Source organism: Babylonia areolata, chromosome 12 (assembly GCF_041734735.1).
Source record: "Babylonia areolata isolate BAREFJ2019XMU chromosome 12, ASM4173473v1, whole genome shotgun sequence".
Classification (NCBI taxonomy): domain Eukaryota; kingdom Metazoa; phylum Mollusca; class Gastropoda; order Neogastropoda; family Buccinidae; genus Babylonia; species Babylonia areolata.
Window position 1 is genome coordinate 24,559,144 of NC_134887.1, and position 18,694 is coordinate 24,577,837.

General features: G+C 44.1%; 1 protein-coding gene across 1 annotated transcript in view; it reads left to right on the forward strand.

Annotated features, from left to right (window-relative positions):
- The first annotated feature begins 489 nt into the window (after nucleotides 1-489).
- The window catches only part of LOC143288465 (ceramide glucosyltransferase-like), a 90,897-nt gene continuing 72,692 nt past the window's right edge, over nucleotides 490-18,694 (forward strand). Inside the window, exons 1-3 of the mRNA XM_076596986.1 lie at nucleotides 490-650; nucleotides 2,248-2,386; nucleotides 17,088-17,190. Of these exons, the coding sequence (XP_076453101.1) occupies nucleotides 553-650; nucleotides 2,248-2,386; nucleotides 17,088-17,190 (340 nt within the window). The 5' untranslated portion in view covers nucleotides 490-552. The remainder of the gene's footprint in view (nucleotides 651-2,247; nucleotides 2,387-17,087; nucleotides 17,191-18,694) is intronic.

Genomic DNA, 18,694 nt, shown 5'->3' on the forward strand with positions numbered 1-18,694 from the left:
TTTGTAAATCTAATACTGATTCCGCTTTCACATCAGGAATGTTACACCATGTCGGAAAAAGTTCAATTGTCAGAAAGAAATAACGGTAACATGGAGTTACATAAGACAGAAAGAAAACGTGTGTATTCATGAAAAAAAACATTGCCAAAACATTAATGATTTCCATGAACAGCAAATTATTTCTTTGTTCTGCAGATCAGTGGAAGATGAATTGTTTTTAATGCCGAATATGTCGTTAATTTTTCAAAATCTTTTTTATTTGGTATATGTGGTGCTCACATAACAGTCGATCACACACTAAGTTGACTAACTTGCCATGTGTGTGTGCGTGTGTGTGTGTGTGTGTGTGTTATTTTACTGAATACGTTCATACACAAAGCTTGTTGATTCCCCTTTCATTTGTCAAGCCTCGTTTTGATAATAAGCCAATGAGCGCACAGCCTGTGAGCTTGCCCCCACTCTTTGCGACATTGGCCTTGCCTTCTCACAACGAAGGCTATTTTTAAGTGACAGTCGGCGTTCTCGAACGCATACACGCAGCATCATGTCGATATGTCTTTTGTGGACGTAGTTGCTACAGTTATAGCTGTTGGTATATTTTTGGGATCTTTGTTTGACTGGTTTATTCATGTACTGGCACTGTCATTTGGGTAAGTAAGGTTATTTATTTTGTTGGTTAGTTTTTGGGATTGAAACGGAAGATGCGCCCATCTCAATGACTGAATGAGTCATGATCATGATGGCGGAAGACCGAATCCTGTTCTGATACAGTAATAGGCATTTCCAGCCGTTTGATTGGCAATATAAACATTTAAGTTTGAATGCAAAATTATTTTACATGATAAAGTTTTATGTATCAGTATATGGTGAAATTTGTGTTATTATCACGGGATTGTCGGAAACATGGAACTGAAAAATGTTTTGATTGTACGTCTGCTGGTTGTAGGCGTCGTGCCGGCTTCAGATGTCGAAGGGGGAGGGTCACGCCCTCGACTGGCTCGAGATTCCTCACATGTCCACATTCTTCAGATAATGTAACATATATCAGATATATTATGAAAGATAATGTTCTGTTAGTTTCTGAAGCTATATACACAGTATTTTTCATGAATATTGCAAAGTAGGCATGAAGTATGGGGTAGGTATGCCGCGAACAACTATTTGCGAACGGTTCGTGTACCGTCCCACATCAAAGCGATCTCACCACACACATTTCACATTTTAACGTCTGCTTCGACCTCGTTAAGATACATTAATGAATATCCAATTCCAAGAACCAGTCAAACATCAACTATTTCCAGTTATATCCGCGTTCTTTCTTCTCATCGCACACCGCTGCCGACCAAGTTGAACGTTCTCACAAAATCACAAAATTAAGGAAAGCAAATATAATTGAACATTGACACAGTTTAAGATAGCTGATTTGATTGGACATGTTGAATGCGCATTACCAGTGCTGGGAGAATTTAAGGAAGCATGTTGGTGAGAGATCAAAATGTCAGTTTTGACATAATCTCCAAAATAATGTCCCTTGCAGTTTGACCATGTGATATTTTGACGTGAGTCTATTTGCTAACGATGCTGCACAGTTACTGAGCACTCTCAAAGGGTGTGTTTGTGTGAGTGTGGGGTTTGTGTGTTTGAATGTGTGTGTGCATACATGTGATCCAACAATACAACTGTCTGGTGTGATGTTACAGCAATATGTTAATTATGTCCAATGAGTTCAAGACCTGCTTCTGTTTCAGTTGTCCACATGTACCCAACCCCATTGTTCGCAATTGTACTTGACTGTTCATATTTACCCTCAGCCACCCCTGGTATTTCAATTGTTGAAAACACGTTGAAGGAGTAGACAATCTTTTCCTGGTGCAGCCAGTTGGAGAAAGCCTTAAAAAACAGAGGAGAGCTCTACATTTGACGATATACAACCTGATATAAGTACAATAGACATGCTGAGCTGGTTGCTTCGCTGGACTGTTTGCATTTAGGCATACCTACCCTGTAACATTTGTTTTGTGAATTTGAGTGCAACCAATTGAACTCCATTCATCATTAAAGGGTAATATAGTTTGCTTTTCAATGGGTTGGATTAATTTGTAATGGTGGTGATTCTTTCTTTGCAAATAAGCAAATTGAAATACAGTTGATTATTTTATAGGTTTAGTAACCATTGTTTGTTTGAAGTTTGGATTTGGATATTTTGATAAGAATCATAATCAGTTCATTATGTAATGTGCTTCACAGAGTCCGTCATCTTTACAAAAAAGTAGAACCGCAACCTGATGAGGAATTGCCTGGAGTCTCCATCATCAAACCCTTGACAGGTGTTGACCCACACCTAAAAAGCAACATAGAGACCTTCTTCAAGCTAAATTATCCTAAGGTGAGGCTACTTGGGATTAAAAAAGAAGTGGTCATGTTTTTGCACCTATAACACAAAAGCAGCATGCATCTTCAAACATTTATTTTGTAGACATTTTCATAGAATTTTTCTTATGTAAAATGTTATTCCCAGTAAAAGTATTGGTAATCAATTGATATCATTTGTGATGTTTGCACTGGAGCCTGTTTCCCTGACATATTTCATGAACACTGTTATTCCTCCTCCAGTAATAGCAATATGATTTCAGACTTGGTTTGACTTTTCACCATATTTTTGAAAGCTTTATCATTCCAAAAGCAACTGTTGAGGCTAGTTTGACTGTCTCATATTGTTAAAGTGTAATTCTGATTGGTATACCATCCCATTAACTTTTCAAGAAATTGATCTGCCTTCACAAAAACAATAACAGAGACAAGAGAAGCACCATAATCAGTCATTTTGTATTTGATATCCAAGCATATTGTTGTCAGACACTTGGTCAAACACATTGTAGTTTAAAGCTCAAACCTATTTCCCCACATACTTCTCATTGCCACTAGATGATCTTCAGAGCTTCCTGATATATTACACATTAATAATGATTGTCATGGTGTGTGAGAGGAACTGTATTGGTATACTTATGTATGTGTGTGTTTTGTGTCCCCAGGCAGTATATATATATATTGCAAAGTTGAAAACCAACACCTATTTTGTTAAACAAGAGAATAAAAATCTGAATTTTCGCTGCCACCCAGCAGCTTGGTCACAAGACTGCACTTATAACAGGTGACATATATATCCTGTTCTGATAAAGTATATCATTGTACATTGTGTATTTGCAGAGAGCTTTATAGTTTATTATTGAAATATTATCACAGTAGAAAAAAAAGAAGTAAATGTGCTTTGCTGTATATTTCAAATAGATTGGGGAGGAAGGACAGAGAATAGACTGTGTCTGGTTCATTCACACACACACACACACAAAAAGAAAATCAGCAACAACAAAAAAAAAAAAAAAGTGGATCGAAACACCTACACACCCACGCCTATACTTGCTTACAGTATATCACACGTGCATATGCACACACAAGCACACAAATGTGTATTTTATATTTAACCTCTAAAGTGCCAAGCATCCTCCGTGGGCGCTGATGGACTTCTTGAAAGAAGTGAACATTTTTAATCAGATTTGAAGGTTTTAAACTATGGAAGGTTTTTTTAACTTTGAGTGGAAAGCTTAAAGTGGTGACTTGTTTTTATTGTTTGTTTTTTTACCCTTGTAGTAGGTATTAACGTGGCGATAGCCTTGAGATGGCCTTAGTGGTCGGCGAGGCTCTAAGCACCATAATTTCATTTCATTTCAAGCATTATTTTTACATAATTTTTATTTGCCAGGCAACTCTTGGGTTGCACATGCAGAGGGTAATAATTATGAAAAAATTCTAGCTTGTAAATTTCTGCAAGGTAGTAACCCATACTTTTCAATTTTCTGAAAGGAAAATAAAATTCTGATAGTTGGATCATTTAACACAATGATTGTAAACAATGTGAATGTCCTTCAATTGCAGTTCCAGCCTGTGCTATGTCCACTCACTTCATGCTCACTTTCAGACAGTATCAAAGAGGTTAACAGTGACCCAGTTGTAATGGCACACAGTGCAAGGGGGAGGGGTGTGTGAGCACTGTTCATAATTTCATTTGCAGATGATAGCTGTTTGATCAGGGCAAGTGTGCGTTTCTAAAACCATTCTGTGAGTGCAATCCATGACTGGCAGAAACTGTTCACCCCCCTTCATCACTCTCTCCATCCTTCCCAGCAGCTGCCTGAATAAGTGGATGGCTTTTGTATTAGAGGTTAACTCTAGGTCAACCACAGAGCTATACTTGACCTCCTGCTCCGCCTTCTCTCCTTAGCTGGCTACGTCTAGCTCTTCAGCTACTCCCACCCTCCCTCCTCTCTGCAAATCATCATTCTAACATTCAGTCAAGTGAACCATGCGAAGTTTTAGCCACACCTTGCACTCAGTTCATCATTGTCAGTGACTTTTAAAGCTTTTGCAACATCTTGGATGGCAAAAGGAGGAGTTTGCATTATACTCCATGTTTGGTGATACATATACTTACCATGTCAAACTGATGCAAACGAGGCCTATCAGTTTGCTCTGCTTGGCCAAATTTCGCGCGGCTAACAGTGAAAAGATGAGCTGTCTTGCCCGGTCCGCTTTTAGCCAATCAAACGCCTCTAAAAGCTATAAGCGCAGAATCATTCCATGGCCATCGAAAAAAATGCCCCATGAGAACCACGGCAGAGACGTGGGGATGGACGGGCGGAGACGTGGGGATGGACGGGCGGGCATTAGAGTTTGACATGGTAAGTATATGTATCACCAAACATGGAGTATAATACAAACTCCTCCTGTTGGTGTGATATACTGTACCATGTCAAACTGATGCAGAATTTAAAGCAAATGGAGGAGGGCAACACCCACTGGTTTGTATGGGGAGCCCTTGTAACCGAGACGGCAGTGTTAGCCGCGACAAAGGAAATCCCCTTGGAACCGTCAGCCCTGGTCATACGGAAATCCCTGAGGTAGAAGTTGAAGAAGGGATTCTCAGACCGCCAGAAGGCTGCCTCCAAGACATGCTGCAGTGGCACTGAGTGCTGGAAAGCAGCTGAAGTAGCTATGGCCCGCACTTCGTGTGCTCTGGGATGAAGACAGCTGATATCCCTGTGAGCATGAGAGTAAGCTCTACGAATGACTTGGGAAAACCAGCGAGAAATGGTGCCTGCAGCGATGTCTTTCTTGTAATTCTCATTGAGGGAGATGAGAAGATGCCTCTGAGAAGAACACCTATGGTGAGACCTATCCCAATAGTATTTGAGACACCGAACAGGGTAGAGATGCCTATCCTCATCATCTTGGGCAAGAATATCAGACAAAGGTCTGACCCTCACAGATGGGGAAGGGACCTTGGGGTCTTGGTTCTTAGCCAGAAACTCTGGAAGGAAATGAAGAGTGATGGAACCATCTCTGTGAAAGGCCAGATCTTGTGGCATTCCACTAAGACCATGAATCTCGCTTCTACGACGGCCTGTGGCCAGCAACAGAAGGAAAGTGGTCTTGAGGGTGAGTAAGTCAAAAGGAATAGTCCCCAATGGCTCGAAGGGCTGTTTTTGAATGAAATCCAGCACCAGGAACAAGTCCCAGAGGGGCACTCTTCTGGGGTTTCTAGCTTCCTTCAGAGAGGTGCCCCTAGCCACCTCTCTGAGCAGGAAGTCCGCTTCAAAAGCGGGACCACCTAGCTGTTTGATTGTGGTACGGACGGCAGACCTGTACCCTCGCACAGAACTAGCAGACAGGTTGAGAACCGAGGAGCAGTGAGCCAGAAAGTTGGCCAGCTGCATGCTCGTAGGGTTAGTAGGGGGAACGTCCTGAGCTGTACACCACCGCAACCATTTCTTCCAGTGAAAGTCATACAACTAACAAAGTCTCCGTTCCCTCCCTCCTTCCTTTGGTGACTATGGAGAGGAGGTCAGAGGAGGCACCCCCTGGGTCAGCTCAGCCGACACAGGCCGACCGAGGGGTCGAAGACTTCAATGATGATGCTGACAGTTCGACTGCACAGCAGCCACGCGTGCAGGTGGAGCAGTTGAGGATTGGAATGAGGAATGCCCGAACGAGGCTGCCTCAGCAGATGAGGTTTGGTTTCGAGTTCCAGGTGTGGAACATGTGTCACGGACTGAAGGTCCGGAAACCAGGGCTGGGCTGGCCATTTCGGCGCAATGAAGATCAGCTGCGGGCGTTCCAATCTGGCTTTCCGTATCACCTTGGACAGAATTGGAAAGAGAGGAAATGTGTAGGCAATCAGACTGCTCCAGTCTAGAGAGAGAGCATCCACTGCCCACGCTTCTGGGTCGGCGACTGAAGAGACATAAGTGGGAAGTTTCTTGCTGAACTTTGTGGCAAAAAGGTCCACCATCGGCCGAAACCACCGTTCCCACACCCCCTGAAGGGTGTCCTTGTCCAGGGTCCACTCTGTGTGGATGACTCTCTTGGACCTGCTGAGAGCATCTGCCAAGATGTTGGCTTTTCCTGCTATGTGTCTCGCTGAAAGTGCAATGCCTGTGCTGTGGCACCAATGGAGGAGAGCCTCTGTCCGCAGGGAGAGGTCTGCCGAGTGCGCTCCCCCCCCCCCCGCGCCCCCCCTCACCCCTTTGTTCACGTAACATGCGACTGTCGTATTGTCCGTGAACAAGCGGATGGTCTTACCAGTGGCCTCCCCCATGAAGTGCAGGAGAGCCCTGCGAACTGCCTCCAGTTCCAGAACATTGATGTGGCATAGGCACTCCTCCAGGGACCAAGTCCCTGCTGCATGGAGTGAGTCCATGTGGGCTCTCCAGCCCAGGGAGGAGGCATCTGTGAAGAGTGCCACCTGAAGAGTAGGTGGGGCTGTGGGCACCCCCTGTGTCCGAAGAGGGGTGGTTAACCACTCTGATGTCACCTCGAGGAACCGTTTCAGTTTCAGTAGCTCAAGGAGGCGTCACTGCGTTCGGACAAATCCATCTACGCTACACCACATCTGCCAAGCAGATGCCTGACCAGCAGCGTAGCCCAACGCGCTTAGTCAGGCCTTGGGGGGAAAAAAAGTGAATAAATAATAGATAAGCGTACATAAATAAGTAAATAAATAAATAAATAATAATTATAATATAAGAAAAGGTCGTAATAATAATAATAATAAAACAAATAAACAAGAGAGGCAAGGCCTTCAAGACTCACTTGTGATACACTTAAAAAAAAAAATCAAAAAAAAATCTTATCATTAAAATGTGTTCTGTATTTGTTATTATAAAGCTTCGGGTTTAAAAAAGAAAAAAGAAAAAAAAAGTCCTAACCAGATTCGAACCCCACGTGTTCGGGTAAGAAACTGTCTTACCCATTACACTATCTCCTTAACTGACGTTCTAAAATTTAATATTTGAACATACTTTTTTTAAAGGCGATAAATCAGTTGTGGTATTCGCAGTGAGAACACTGTTTAAATCATATTATTCTGGTGTATCTTGGGCATTCAAAAAATCTTTAAGGGCAATTAAATTCTTTTTAAGTCCGCGGTAAAGGAGACGTGGCTATCGCCGCAATCACACTGCAACATTTAGCCGTTTTCTCTAGATCTAGATAGATGTACAAGTTTAGTTACACCTGCCAGGAATGTAGTCTGACACGGTCAATTCAATTTCTCTTTTATGTTCATTCTAGTTTTATAGTTTTAAAGTTGATATGAAAATTGACTATTTTGTTAAACTAATAACATGTAGAGCCAAGTACAAGTACTTCTAAACGACGTAAGAAGTGAAAAGGACTTCATTTTGAGAAAAGTCAAGACTGGAAATTTTTTTCGTTTCATCGTGATCAGTTCAAGGGTATTAACTCGCATGGTTTACAATTTTTAACTGTGAATTCCAACTGATTCTGTGGATATTTTTATGGCAGTTTGGGGCATAATCCAGTAAGTGATGAGGCGTTCAAAAATCTTTCTCTGAATAAATATTTAACGGTCTCCTTCTCCAACTTTCCATCACATGTTATCGTGTATTGTCGATTGAATATAGGATTGAACGGGCAGGTCAACAACTTGAAACAAAATGGCGTCATTCGAAGAATATGAGCACGCGCTTTGAATGTGTATAAATATGTGTACGCAATTGATTTTTGCCCATGACCTTCAGGGCTCAGCCAATAGATCTGTAAAGTCCACTTGTCGTATTGATTTTAGTATTTTCCGAAAAAGACCACTTGGGTGAATGAACATAGTGAAAACCCTGTACACTGAGAGTAAAACACACAAGCTTTTTATGTATTGGGTATGATTTCAAAATGTAATGTTTAAGATGAGAAAGACCAGTTTAAAGCAAATTAAGTCCCCTAGCATTAATTACAGAGTAATTTCCCTTTTATACTATCTGCACCAAAACGTTTGCAAAATAAATAAAACTTCCATGCTTATCAAGAGAAGTTCCTGTTTGAACAAAAAATGATAATAATGACTGCTCTTGTAGTTGTGTCAGAATATCATATCAAAGTGCCAAGTTTAGAGAATACAAAAAATATAAATATAACAGTAAATGCAGTTTGCATATAATTTGGCTGCTTTTTAAAAAAAATTTTTGTGCCCATCCCAGAGGTGCAATATTGTTTTAAACAAGATGACTGGAAAGAACTGAATTTTTCCTATTTTTATGCCTAATTTGGTGTCAACTGACAAAGTATTTGCAGAGAAAATGTCAGTGTTAAAGTTTACCACGGACACACAGACACACACACACACAGACACACACACAGACACACACACATACACACACACACACACACACAGACAACCGAACACCAGGTTAAAACATAGACTCACTTTGTTTACACAAGTGAGTCAATAAATAAGACAATGATGATAAATAAGCAAATAAATGTAAAACATGAAGACACACATTCACACATACACCCACACATGCATAACAGATATGCACCAAACATGCAGTTTCACAGATATGAAAGCACAGTCAAATACACATAAATGTACATGAGCCCCAACACACACACACACACACACACACACACACCACAGACACATTACCCTGCACCTTCTCTACCCCCCTCCTCCACACACTCATTTCTAGGCTACGTATCGCAGCTTCCACCACACACACACACACACACACAGATTAACGCTTACTTGTACAAACACACACACATATGCCCATATCCCCCACCCCGAACCCCACACACATATATACAAAGATATATATACACACCCGCATGTTCCAATATCCTGTTGCTCCCACAGTGTAGGCATGCATACACTCACATACCTCAACCTCTACCCCCCCTGCCCACCGCATCCTCACCTCCCCCTCACCCCCCCCCCCCCCCCCACACACACACACACACACGCACGTGCTCAGAACTCTCCTGACACTTGTATACACTTAACACCCTTGCGCATGCACAAACGTACTCAAACACACAGACCCACACAAACATACACACACGCACAGAGGCTGCCACTGATTGGCCGCAAGAGGGATGGGAAAAGATCTCTGATGCCAAGAACGTGGCGTCTAGTGTGTTGCTCAGTCTATTGTATTTGGAAAAGCCCACAGAGACTCTGTTCCCTTTTGAAGAAATTTGCGCAATGTTGGTTTGGAAATGATGCCGATATTTGTTTGATTTGCAAAGCATCGGGCTCTACCTTTCCTGTTAGACTTACAGCCGCTCCCTCTCTCTGCTTTTTATTTCTTTGAAGTGATCGATAGTGTGATGGCCTTGTACCTGTTCTTTTTGATATTCTTTGACTTTTCTGAGGATTTCCGATTTTCCTAGATGTAGACCGCTCATTGGTGTTGCATTACCAGCAAGTCTGTCAGCTCGCTCATTTCCCTTAACACCTGCATGTCCCGGGCAGTATGACCATGTGAGTTTTTTAATCTGAAAGTTGCGCATTGCCTTATGCCACTCTGGGCTTCCCATTCCGTTTTCAATTTTCTGTATGAGGTTCATTGAGTCAGTTAGAATCATGGCATGTTGGTTTCCGTGCGTATGGATGGACGATAGCCCCTGGAGGGCATGTGTCACAGCTTCAGCTTCCATCGTTAGGCTGGAGATAGTGACTTTGTAGGCAGCATTCTCTTCCCTAATTGTTTTTCCATTTTGTTTCGCAGTGAATCCCCAACCGGATTGGTCTTTGGTGACTGAGCCATCTGTGTATATGATGTCCTCTTCTTTACTGTTTTCTTCTATGAGTAGCTTCACTTCCACATCAGTTTTGCCCTCTGGCCATTCCCGACAATGTCTTCCAAGAGTGGGTGAAATGGCTGTGTTTTTGAATAGATGGTTGAGGTTTTCGGGGTTTTTCTCCCATTCTTTTGTTTCTTTCAGGTCTTGTAGTTGGCATACTAGCTGGATTGTGTCTTCTGCTTGCCCCATCCATGATCTTCCTCGTCCTAGACGGCTGCCTTTTGGTTCTTTGACTGCGTCATGCAGTGGGTTTTGAGGGTTTTCTAATGCTTTGAAGTAGGTCTTAACCTGTTCTAACTTGTTTCTGGCCTGCACTGAAGGAAGGTCAAGCAGGTATTGCATGGTTTCTGTGGGCGTGTCTTTTGTTGTTCCAAGGATCAGCCTCATAGCTTCATTTTGAACTCTTTCTAATTTTAGGAGGTTGCTTTGAGACGGTGTTGTTAGCCCAAGTCCGTAGTCGATCACACTGAGGACGAGTGATTGGTATAGCAGGAAGAGGTGGCGTTGTTCAATACCTTTGGTTGCCATTGCTTTTAAGACTGAAAGGCCCTGAAGGTCAGCATCCTGTCGAAGTGTATTCCTAGGTAGCATAGGCATTCAGTTTTCTCGATCTGAATCCCGTCGAATGACACAGGTGGTGGTGATTTGCTCACGGTTCTGTTGTTGAGGGTGCACAGCAATGTTTGGGCTTTCGCTAGATAAATGGAAGATCCTGTGTCTTTACACCATTGAGCAATATTGTTGTTTCTGAACGGCTTTAGTTCTTTCCTGAGCATCTTTCGAAGTTTTGAAGACCAGGCCGTCATCCACAAGAGTAAGCACCCGAGCTATTCCATTGTCTGCAAGGCCATTCGTGTAGACATTGTAGAGGACAGGAGAGAGTGGAGACCCTTGTGGCAGTCCCATGGATAGTTTAGAAGGTGCAGACATCCAATCTCCGAGGCGTAGGATAACGGTTCTTTCCTGAAGCGCTGCTGCTATCCATCTTGTCAGTGTCAAACTTACTCCATACCTTAGTAGCAGCTCCATGAGGTGCGCAAACTGGACTTCATTGTAGGCATCTTCAAGGTCGATAGCTACTGCTAGTGTTTCTTCTTTTCTTTGAAATCCTTCATACACCTCATATGCAAAAGCAGCTGCATTTTCCCATGTGGACTTGCCTGTTCTGTAACCACCTTGATTTGAAGGGAGATTGTGCCTGTGTTCAAGATCCCTTGCAAGTTTCCTGGCTATCATGCGTTCCATGAGCTTTTCAGCAATGTTTTGCATGGTTAGGATCCGGTAGCCGCTTACCTGACGATGATCCTTTCCTGGTTTTGGTATGGGTTTTAAGAAGCTGTGTGTCCAGTCCTCCGGCACATGTCCATTGTGGAAACTGTTTTGATATAGATTGAAAAGTTTGCTTCTGTCTTCTTCCGATAGCTCCTTGATGTCCGAGTAGTGAACTTTGTCTGGGCCAGGAGCCAATTCTTTCTTGCATTTAGCTATTGCTTTGTTTAGATAATCTATTGTCAAGTCATCATCGGGTCCAGTCTGCATAAGGGTTTGGTTTAACTCCTCAACATATTCTTTTTCTCATCTAAGTTTCTTTGATCGCTCTGTTGTATGAAACGTTTGAGCAGGGCGGATCCTTTTTCTTCGTTTGTCTTAAGCTTGGTTCCGTCAGTGTCTAACATGTCTGGGGTTGTTGCTGTGCATGTTTTCCCTTCCATGCGACAATAAAATTGCCAGAACTCTGTCAATGTTGTGTCATAACTGAGTGCCTCGCAAAACTGTTTCCACTTCTCATTTTTGGCCTCTTGAGCAATGACTTCAAACTGTTCAGTTTTTTCTTTCATTTTTGTTTCAGTATCTTCATCTGGAGATGGTTTTGTTCTTTCTTTTTGCCACAGTTTGACATCCACATGTTTTTCTATCCAGGCTCTCTCTGTTTCAGTATTCCACCAGGGGGCTGAATAGTTTGCATCCGGTTCGGTGCCGTTCTTTTGTTTCTTCTGCGTCTTAATTTTTCGATGACTGTTGTCTCTTTGGTTTCATACTGAAATGGATCACGTGGTTTCATACAGGGTTTATCTGACAGTTTCTGTAGACTGAAAACTACCGGGAGGTGGTCACTGCCTTGGTGTGGAAGCGTCTCTGCATTCATTTCTGCTCTGAATTTTGGAGATGTTAGAGCAGTGTCAATCACACTGTCACTGTCCCCTTGTCTTGTTCCAAGGCGAGTTGGGGATGTGGTTGTTAATGGGCTAAGAAGAATTTCCCCTATCATTCCTTCAAGTGCGAGTCCTTGTGGGTTGGTGTTCAGCTGGTCCCATAACTTCGATCTTGCATTAAGGTCTCCACAGATAATGACTGAGTCTCCAAATTCGTTCTCTATTTCCTCTAAAAAGGCCCAATCCTCTTTTGTTGTGCAGGTTCCTGGGTGAACATAGGCATTGATGAGCATGATGCTTTTGTGAATTCCGTCAGGTTTTTCAAGATGCACCCCCACTAGTTCACATAAGTTGCTACACCATTTCTCTAGATTTATGGTGGAAACTTTGTTTTTTTTGGTTTTTGTTCAGTATGATTGCTACTCCTCTTCCTTCATTCCTTTGAAAGACTGTGAAATTCTCAAAATGTATTGGTCTGTCTGCACTTGTCCTGGTCTCTTGGAGACATAAAATGTCAAAATGATATGCCAATTTCTCAATTGTTGAGATTCTCATTCTCATGCAGGAACAATTCCAACTGCCGATTCTAAAGAATTTCTTGACAGCCGCTCTGCTTTTGTCATTCTGCTACCTAAGCACAATCTTTTCCCACCTCTTTTGCCACGCCTCTTTTGGGGTTTTGGGTATCTGAATTTATGTCTTGTGCTATGCAGCTGATCCCCGAGGTGCACGTGAGACAGGGTTTTGTTAGTATCCATAGAAGGGTGTTCTATGTGGTGAGGGAAGATATTCGGTCACCATGACAGAGCCTCTTATCAGGGAAAGGCAATGGATGTCCATCTGTGTGGAGTCCGTCAGCCTGGTGTCGCCCTAAGGCCAGACTAGGAACCACTCGCCCAGACATATCTGGGTTTCCCATGGCTGAGTGCTCTGGGACCACTGTAACCTCAGTGCCCTCTGAAGAGGGCGCTTGAGAACCCTGCCCAGGGGAATGAGAGGTGCCATGGACTCCATCATGCCCAGGAGGTAAGAAAGTGTCCGCGCTGTTGCTTGGGAGGAACGGCGCAAGTGGCTGAGGAGGCCTGCCAGACGGTCCCAGCGATCTGGCGTCGGAGAGACTATCATGGACCGCATGTCGAATCTCATCCCTAAGAAGTCGAAGGACTGACTTGGGGACAGATCACATTTCTCCTGGTTCGTGAGGAAGCCCAGTTGGGAGCAAAGGTCTAGAAGTCTGGCCATATGACTGGCACAGGGCCTGCGACTGGGCCAGGATAAGCCAGTCGTCCAGGTACACACAGAGACGAATGGATTCCGACCGGACGATGGACACCAATTCCCGCACCACCTTGGTAAACAGGAAAAGGGCAAGGGACAGACCAAATGGAGGGCCGAGAACTGGAACACCTTGTCCCTCCACATGAACCTCAGGTACCGACGGAATGCTGGATGGATGAGGATATGAAAATAAGCATCTTTCAGATCGATAGAGGTAGCCCAATCGCCCTGTTGAATGGTCTCCCGAATCTGTGCCTGTGTGTCCATCTTGAATTTGATTTTGGGGAGGAATTTGTTGAGGGGGGGACAAGTCCAAGACTGGTCTCCACCCTCCCAAGACCTTTGGAATCACGAACAACCGGCCATAAAAACCAGGGCCCGGGTCCGAGAGTTGAGATATCGCCCCTATGAGGAGTAGGTGTGATATCTCTTTCTCTAAGACGCTCTCCTGCTCCGTCGAGCTGGGCACATGAGGAGGAGGAGTGGATCTTAGAGGGGGGCGGTCCTCCGCCCAAGGCAGCATGTACCCCGACTCTAGCACCGATACAATCCAGTCGTTGAGTCTCAGAGCACGCCACTGATGTGCATGCCTGGACAGGTTTCCTACTTGGAGGGGCTGAACGACTGGCGGTGCTGAATCGGGGCCCAGTCATTGGGGGTGCTGCCTTCTGGCCTTGAGAATGGCCGGTCGGCTTGGACAGACATGAGGTGGTTTATTCCTCTGCCGCTGATTCTGCGCACGCCACTTTGACTTAGGTGGCGTGGTATATGAAGGGGCCCTGGTGGCCGGTCTCTTCAATGGCATAGAACCCTGGCGCCCCTGGGAGGTGTGGGCTAAACATGAGGCCACCTCCCTGTTTGTCTCTGCCCTGTGGCTGACAAAATGGGGTGCATACTGGCCGAAGAGGGAGTGCTGCTGTGCTGGGATGGACTGCAGGGCAGCCCTCTCCTCTACTTGAATGTTAGAGAGGCGGAGAACAGCATCACGCCGCGCTAGCACAGTATTGAAGTGAAGGCTGGTAGCTGTGTCTGGAGCTGCCGTGAGACCAGATGATACCCTATTGCCAAAAGTGTTTAACCTCTGGTCGGTGAAGAGGCCCGGCAGGACCGAGGAAGGAGACCCCGTGTCCTGATTAACCGGACACTGTTCCCACAGATCATTGGCCCTGTGGAGGAACGCGTCGAAGAAGGTATAAGCCGTGGAAACCTCAAGGAGGCAGCGGCTGTCCCACTCTGCTAATGTTTTGAAGGATAGAGTAGCTGAAGTGGGGAAGGGGGTGCGCTGTGAGACCAACATCCTGTCCTGCGCGGAGGGCTCTGCTTCCCTGTAGGCAGGGTGGTCCTGTGTGTACCAGGACCACACCCCTCCCTTGGAGGAATCTTTAAGGAACTTGCCTGGGGAAAAAGCACCCGGGGCAGAGAGGGACTCCCTGCCTGGAGGAGGGATGGAAGCAGCACCCCTGACAGTGCGGGCTGGCTTATTAAGCCATTCCTTCGCCATTTCTGGCACTCTGAGTCGCCTTGTGGTTCTGGAGTTAGAGTCACATGGCCTAAGGAGGGTCAAGGGTAACAAAAGTAGCCTGAGGGACTGATTCTTAGAGTCACATGGCCTAAGGAGGGTCAAGGGTAACAAAATAGCCTGAGGGACTGATTCGGCATGCGTGACCCAATTGGGGAGGGTCAGTTCGAGCTCGGCAAAGTCCGAGTTTGGTTCAGGCTGGTCCCTAGGGAGGCATGGGCTCAATCTGTCCCCCTGGGATGGGGGTGAAGAGTGCTCATCCGCTTGTTCGTCCACATCCGAAGACAGGGGCTCCCACTCTTGTTCGTAGTCCATCCCCTGCTGGATGCCATCCCAAGTGGATGTACCCACTGGGGCGTCCTGTGAGCTGTGGTCAGCCCAGTGGGATGAGCTGGGACGATCCCGAGCAGGGACCATGGCCACAGCTGTTGTGTCCTTGACGCCTGAAGCAGGTGGGGAGCGTGTGGATCGTAGGTCCAACCATGCTTGGGATGGTGGGTGCCACACCTTCTCAGAGAGGGCGTCCCTGGATGCAAGAGGGACCCACGAGTGCTGTGAGGGGACAAACACCCACTCGTCTCCCTGTAGGACCAAGGGCTGGTAAGTGGGAACTGCAGGCTCCCCCGGGCCGAGCGGGGCCCCTCGGCAGCCGTCGGTCCTGACAAGGAGGCCGTTGTGACTGTGGAGGTCACCTGTGGGTTGACAGAGGCCCGATTTATGGACTGAGTGGCAATATTGGTTGGGGAGCTCGACCTGACCGACAAGAAGTCGATCCCACTTGTCGGGGCTGTGTGTGTCACCCTGTGAGATGTGCTGGGTTGGGTCTGGTGGGGAGCAGACAAGGGGTTGGCCCCTGGTCCTCCCGGCAACCCAGCGTGCACCATAGGTGCGCCCCAGTATGGGTAGAATGGGGGTAACCACCCGTGGGCACCAGCCATCCTGTGACCCCAACCCCAAGAGTCACTGGCGCCTTGACCTCCACCTGGCCAAGATGGAGGGAGGTCAGGTCCGACTTGGGTGTTAGTCCCACCCGAAGACGAGTGGGCTGACTGCCTGGAACCGCCTGACACATGCGGGCCTCCCCCAGCAGGTGGCCATGCGCCCCGAATCCCTTCCCATGGGGAGACTGGGGTGGCTTGGCCCGGGGTTGGCAAAGTAGAGGTCCCCCCCTGGAACCAAAATTTTCTGCTGATTATCTGGTTGTGGTTTTCCGCAATTCATCTTTATTCTTATCTGTCTATTATAATCAATGTGCAGTATAGTAGGCTATGTTTATAATTATATTCAAATAATGTTTCTTAATTCTTTCTGTTTTTACATTAAGAATACTAGTTATTACCTGCAGTGTGTGGATGTATGTATGAAACAATGTATGTGATATTTTTTACATTTGTATCTTCGTAATATTTGTAGGGGCTGTTGTTGGCTTTTATAGTTATGGTCCCCATGTTGTTTACTTGTCTATGTTGTGATAATGCACCTGACCAAATTTCTCCAGTTGGAGATAATAAAGTTATTCTTATCTTATCTTACACAAAGTGTTTTACAATCCACACAGACATGCATATGAAACACACTCAGTCCTCAACTCGCAATCATGCACAGTAAACGTAGGTGGCTATTGGAACATATCAACTTTAAGATAGCAGTGTGAAAAAGCCTGAAATGATGCTGATGAATGTATATCATGGGGCAAGTAGCAAATTTGTGGTGGGGGTGGTGGCAATGTTTATATTTCATGGGGCAGTGAAGAGGTTTAAGTGCAGCTCAGGCAGGTATACATGAATTTGATTAAATTCTCTTCACAGTGAATTTAGTTATAATGATTTGAGGTTTAAGTGATAGACATGATATTGTTGAAGATAAAATTATTCTGTGGAAACAGATTTTACAAGAACAATCTCGAGAACAATTTGGTATTGTATTTGACATGTAAAACATGTGCCATGTAACAAATTTGAAATGTTGTCTGTCCTCAGTATGAACTGCTCTTCAGTGTGGAAACAGAAAATGACCCAGCTATCCTGGTTATCAAGAGTTTGATTGAAAGCTACCCCAAAGTGGATGCTAAACTTTTCATTGGTGAGTTGCCCAATATTTTTATAGTGACTGTGATTTTTTTCTTTGATAACATTAGAAAGTTATTTTGGTTGATTATGTTTAACACTACTTCAAATAAAGCAGTTCTTTATATTATTTTGTATGATAATCTCTGTTTATATTATTTCAGGCCTTAATTATCCCATGCAGATGCTTGTAGAGGCTCTTACTAGTCTTAGGGCTTCAGGTATGTTAAAAATATTGGGGGTCTGTCATAATTCTTGGGGGTTCCAGACTATCTTCAGAGAATCACTCTAATGCTGCACAGTCTAATCAAATCTATATTGCTGCACATATACAGAGGCAGGTGTATCCTTTAGTTATAATTGTCTAGGTTTCTGGACCAAGAAGTGAACACAATGATCATTCTCACTGGCCTCTGATATGTGTTGCTCGCATTTTTGTGGAAGCAGAAATGAAGAGAATAAAGAGGGAGGATTGGGAAGGGGGCACAACAAATGTGAAGGAAGTTTCACACACTATTCATAACTTTCACACTGTTAACATTTATTTTATGGCAAACTGTGAAAGTGAAACTGTATTTAACTCAGTCCATTTTTAGTACATCTATCATGGTACCACAGTATAGGGCACAAAACATGAAAACTGAAGTCAGAGGGCAGGACAGACCATGCACCCTGCAGAGTTGAAGAAAACTCACTTGTAGTTTGTAGAGGCTCTCATTCATTCATTATTTACACTCGTTTGGAGTTCCAAATACTCAGCATCAGAACATATTCAAAACAAGGCTGTTTTGGTCACAGAACTCAATTCATGAATCCACATGAATGAAATATTAGCACAGCATTATTGTCTTTTTCTGCTTTGTTCTGATAAGGCACCAGTCAAAATCCACAGTCACACCCGCTCACCCACACATTAAATATGAACACTCAATCAGTTAAAAAAAAAAAGAAAAAAAAGAAAAGGCAAGACAGGGTAATTCCCATTGACTTCAGTGTTGCCCATTGCATTGGCAGTGCTGAACCTTGTATTATGGAGTTAACCCTTTCACTTCTGGAATTGTTTGTGATTTTTGCAAAATTATCTCCAACCTGAATTTAAAAAAAATTTTTTTTTTAATTGATACGATCAAAAGTAGGTAAAAGTATGTTTTCTTGAAGGAAAACAGAGAATATGATATCATAGGTTCAGTGTTGACAGGATATGATAAGTCCCAGTCAGGGGAAGATAACTAAGATTTTGAGAGAAAAAACAAACCCCAAAATGTTTTGAAAAAAAAGAAGAGGAAAATTCCATTTTATTTTATGAGTGGAAAAAGTGCTAGAATATATGCAAATGTATTGGACTCAGCAACCAAGTGCAGTTATGTTGTTTCCTCCACTATCATGATAATAATAATAATAATGGATACTTATATAGCACGCTGCTCTCGGTGCTTTACAAAAACGCTTTTGTTAACATAAAACATTACATCAATGTTACATACACACACCAAAATGTGACTACACACACACACACACAC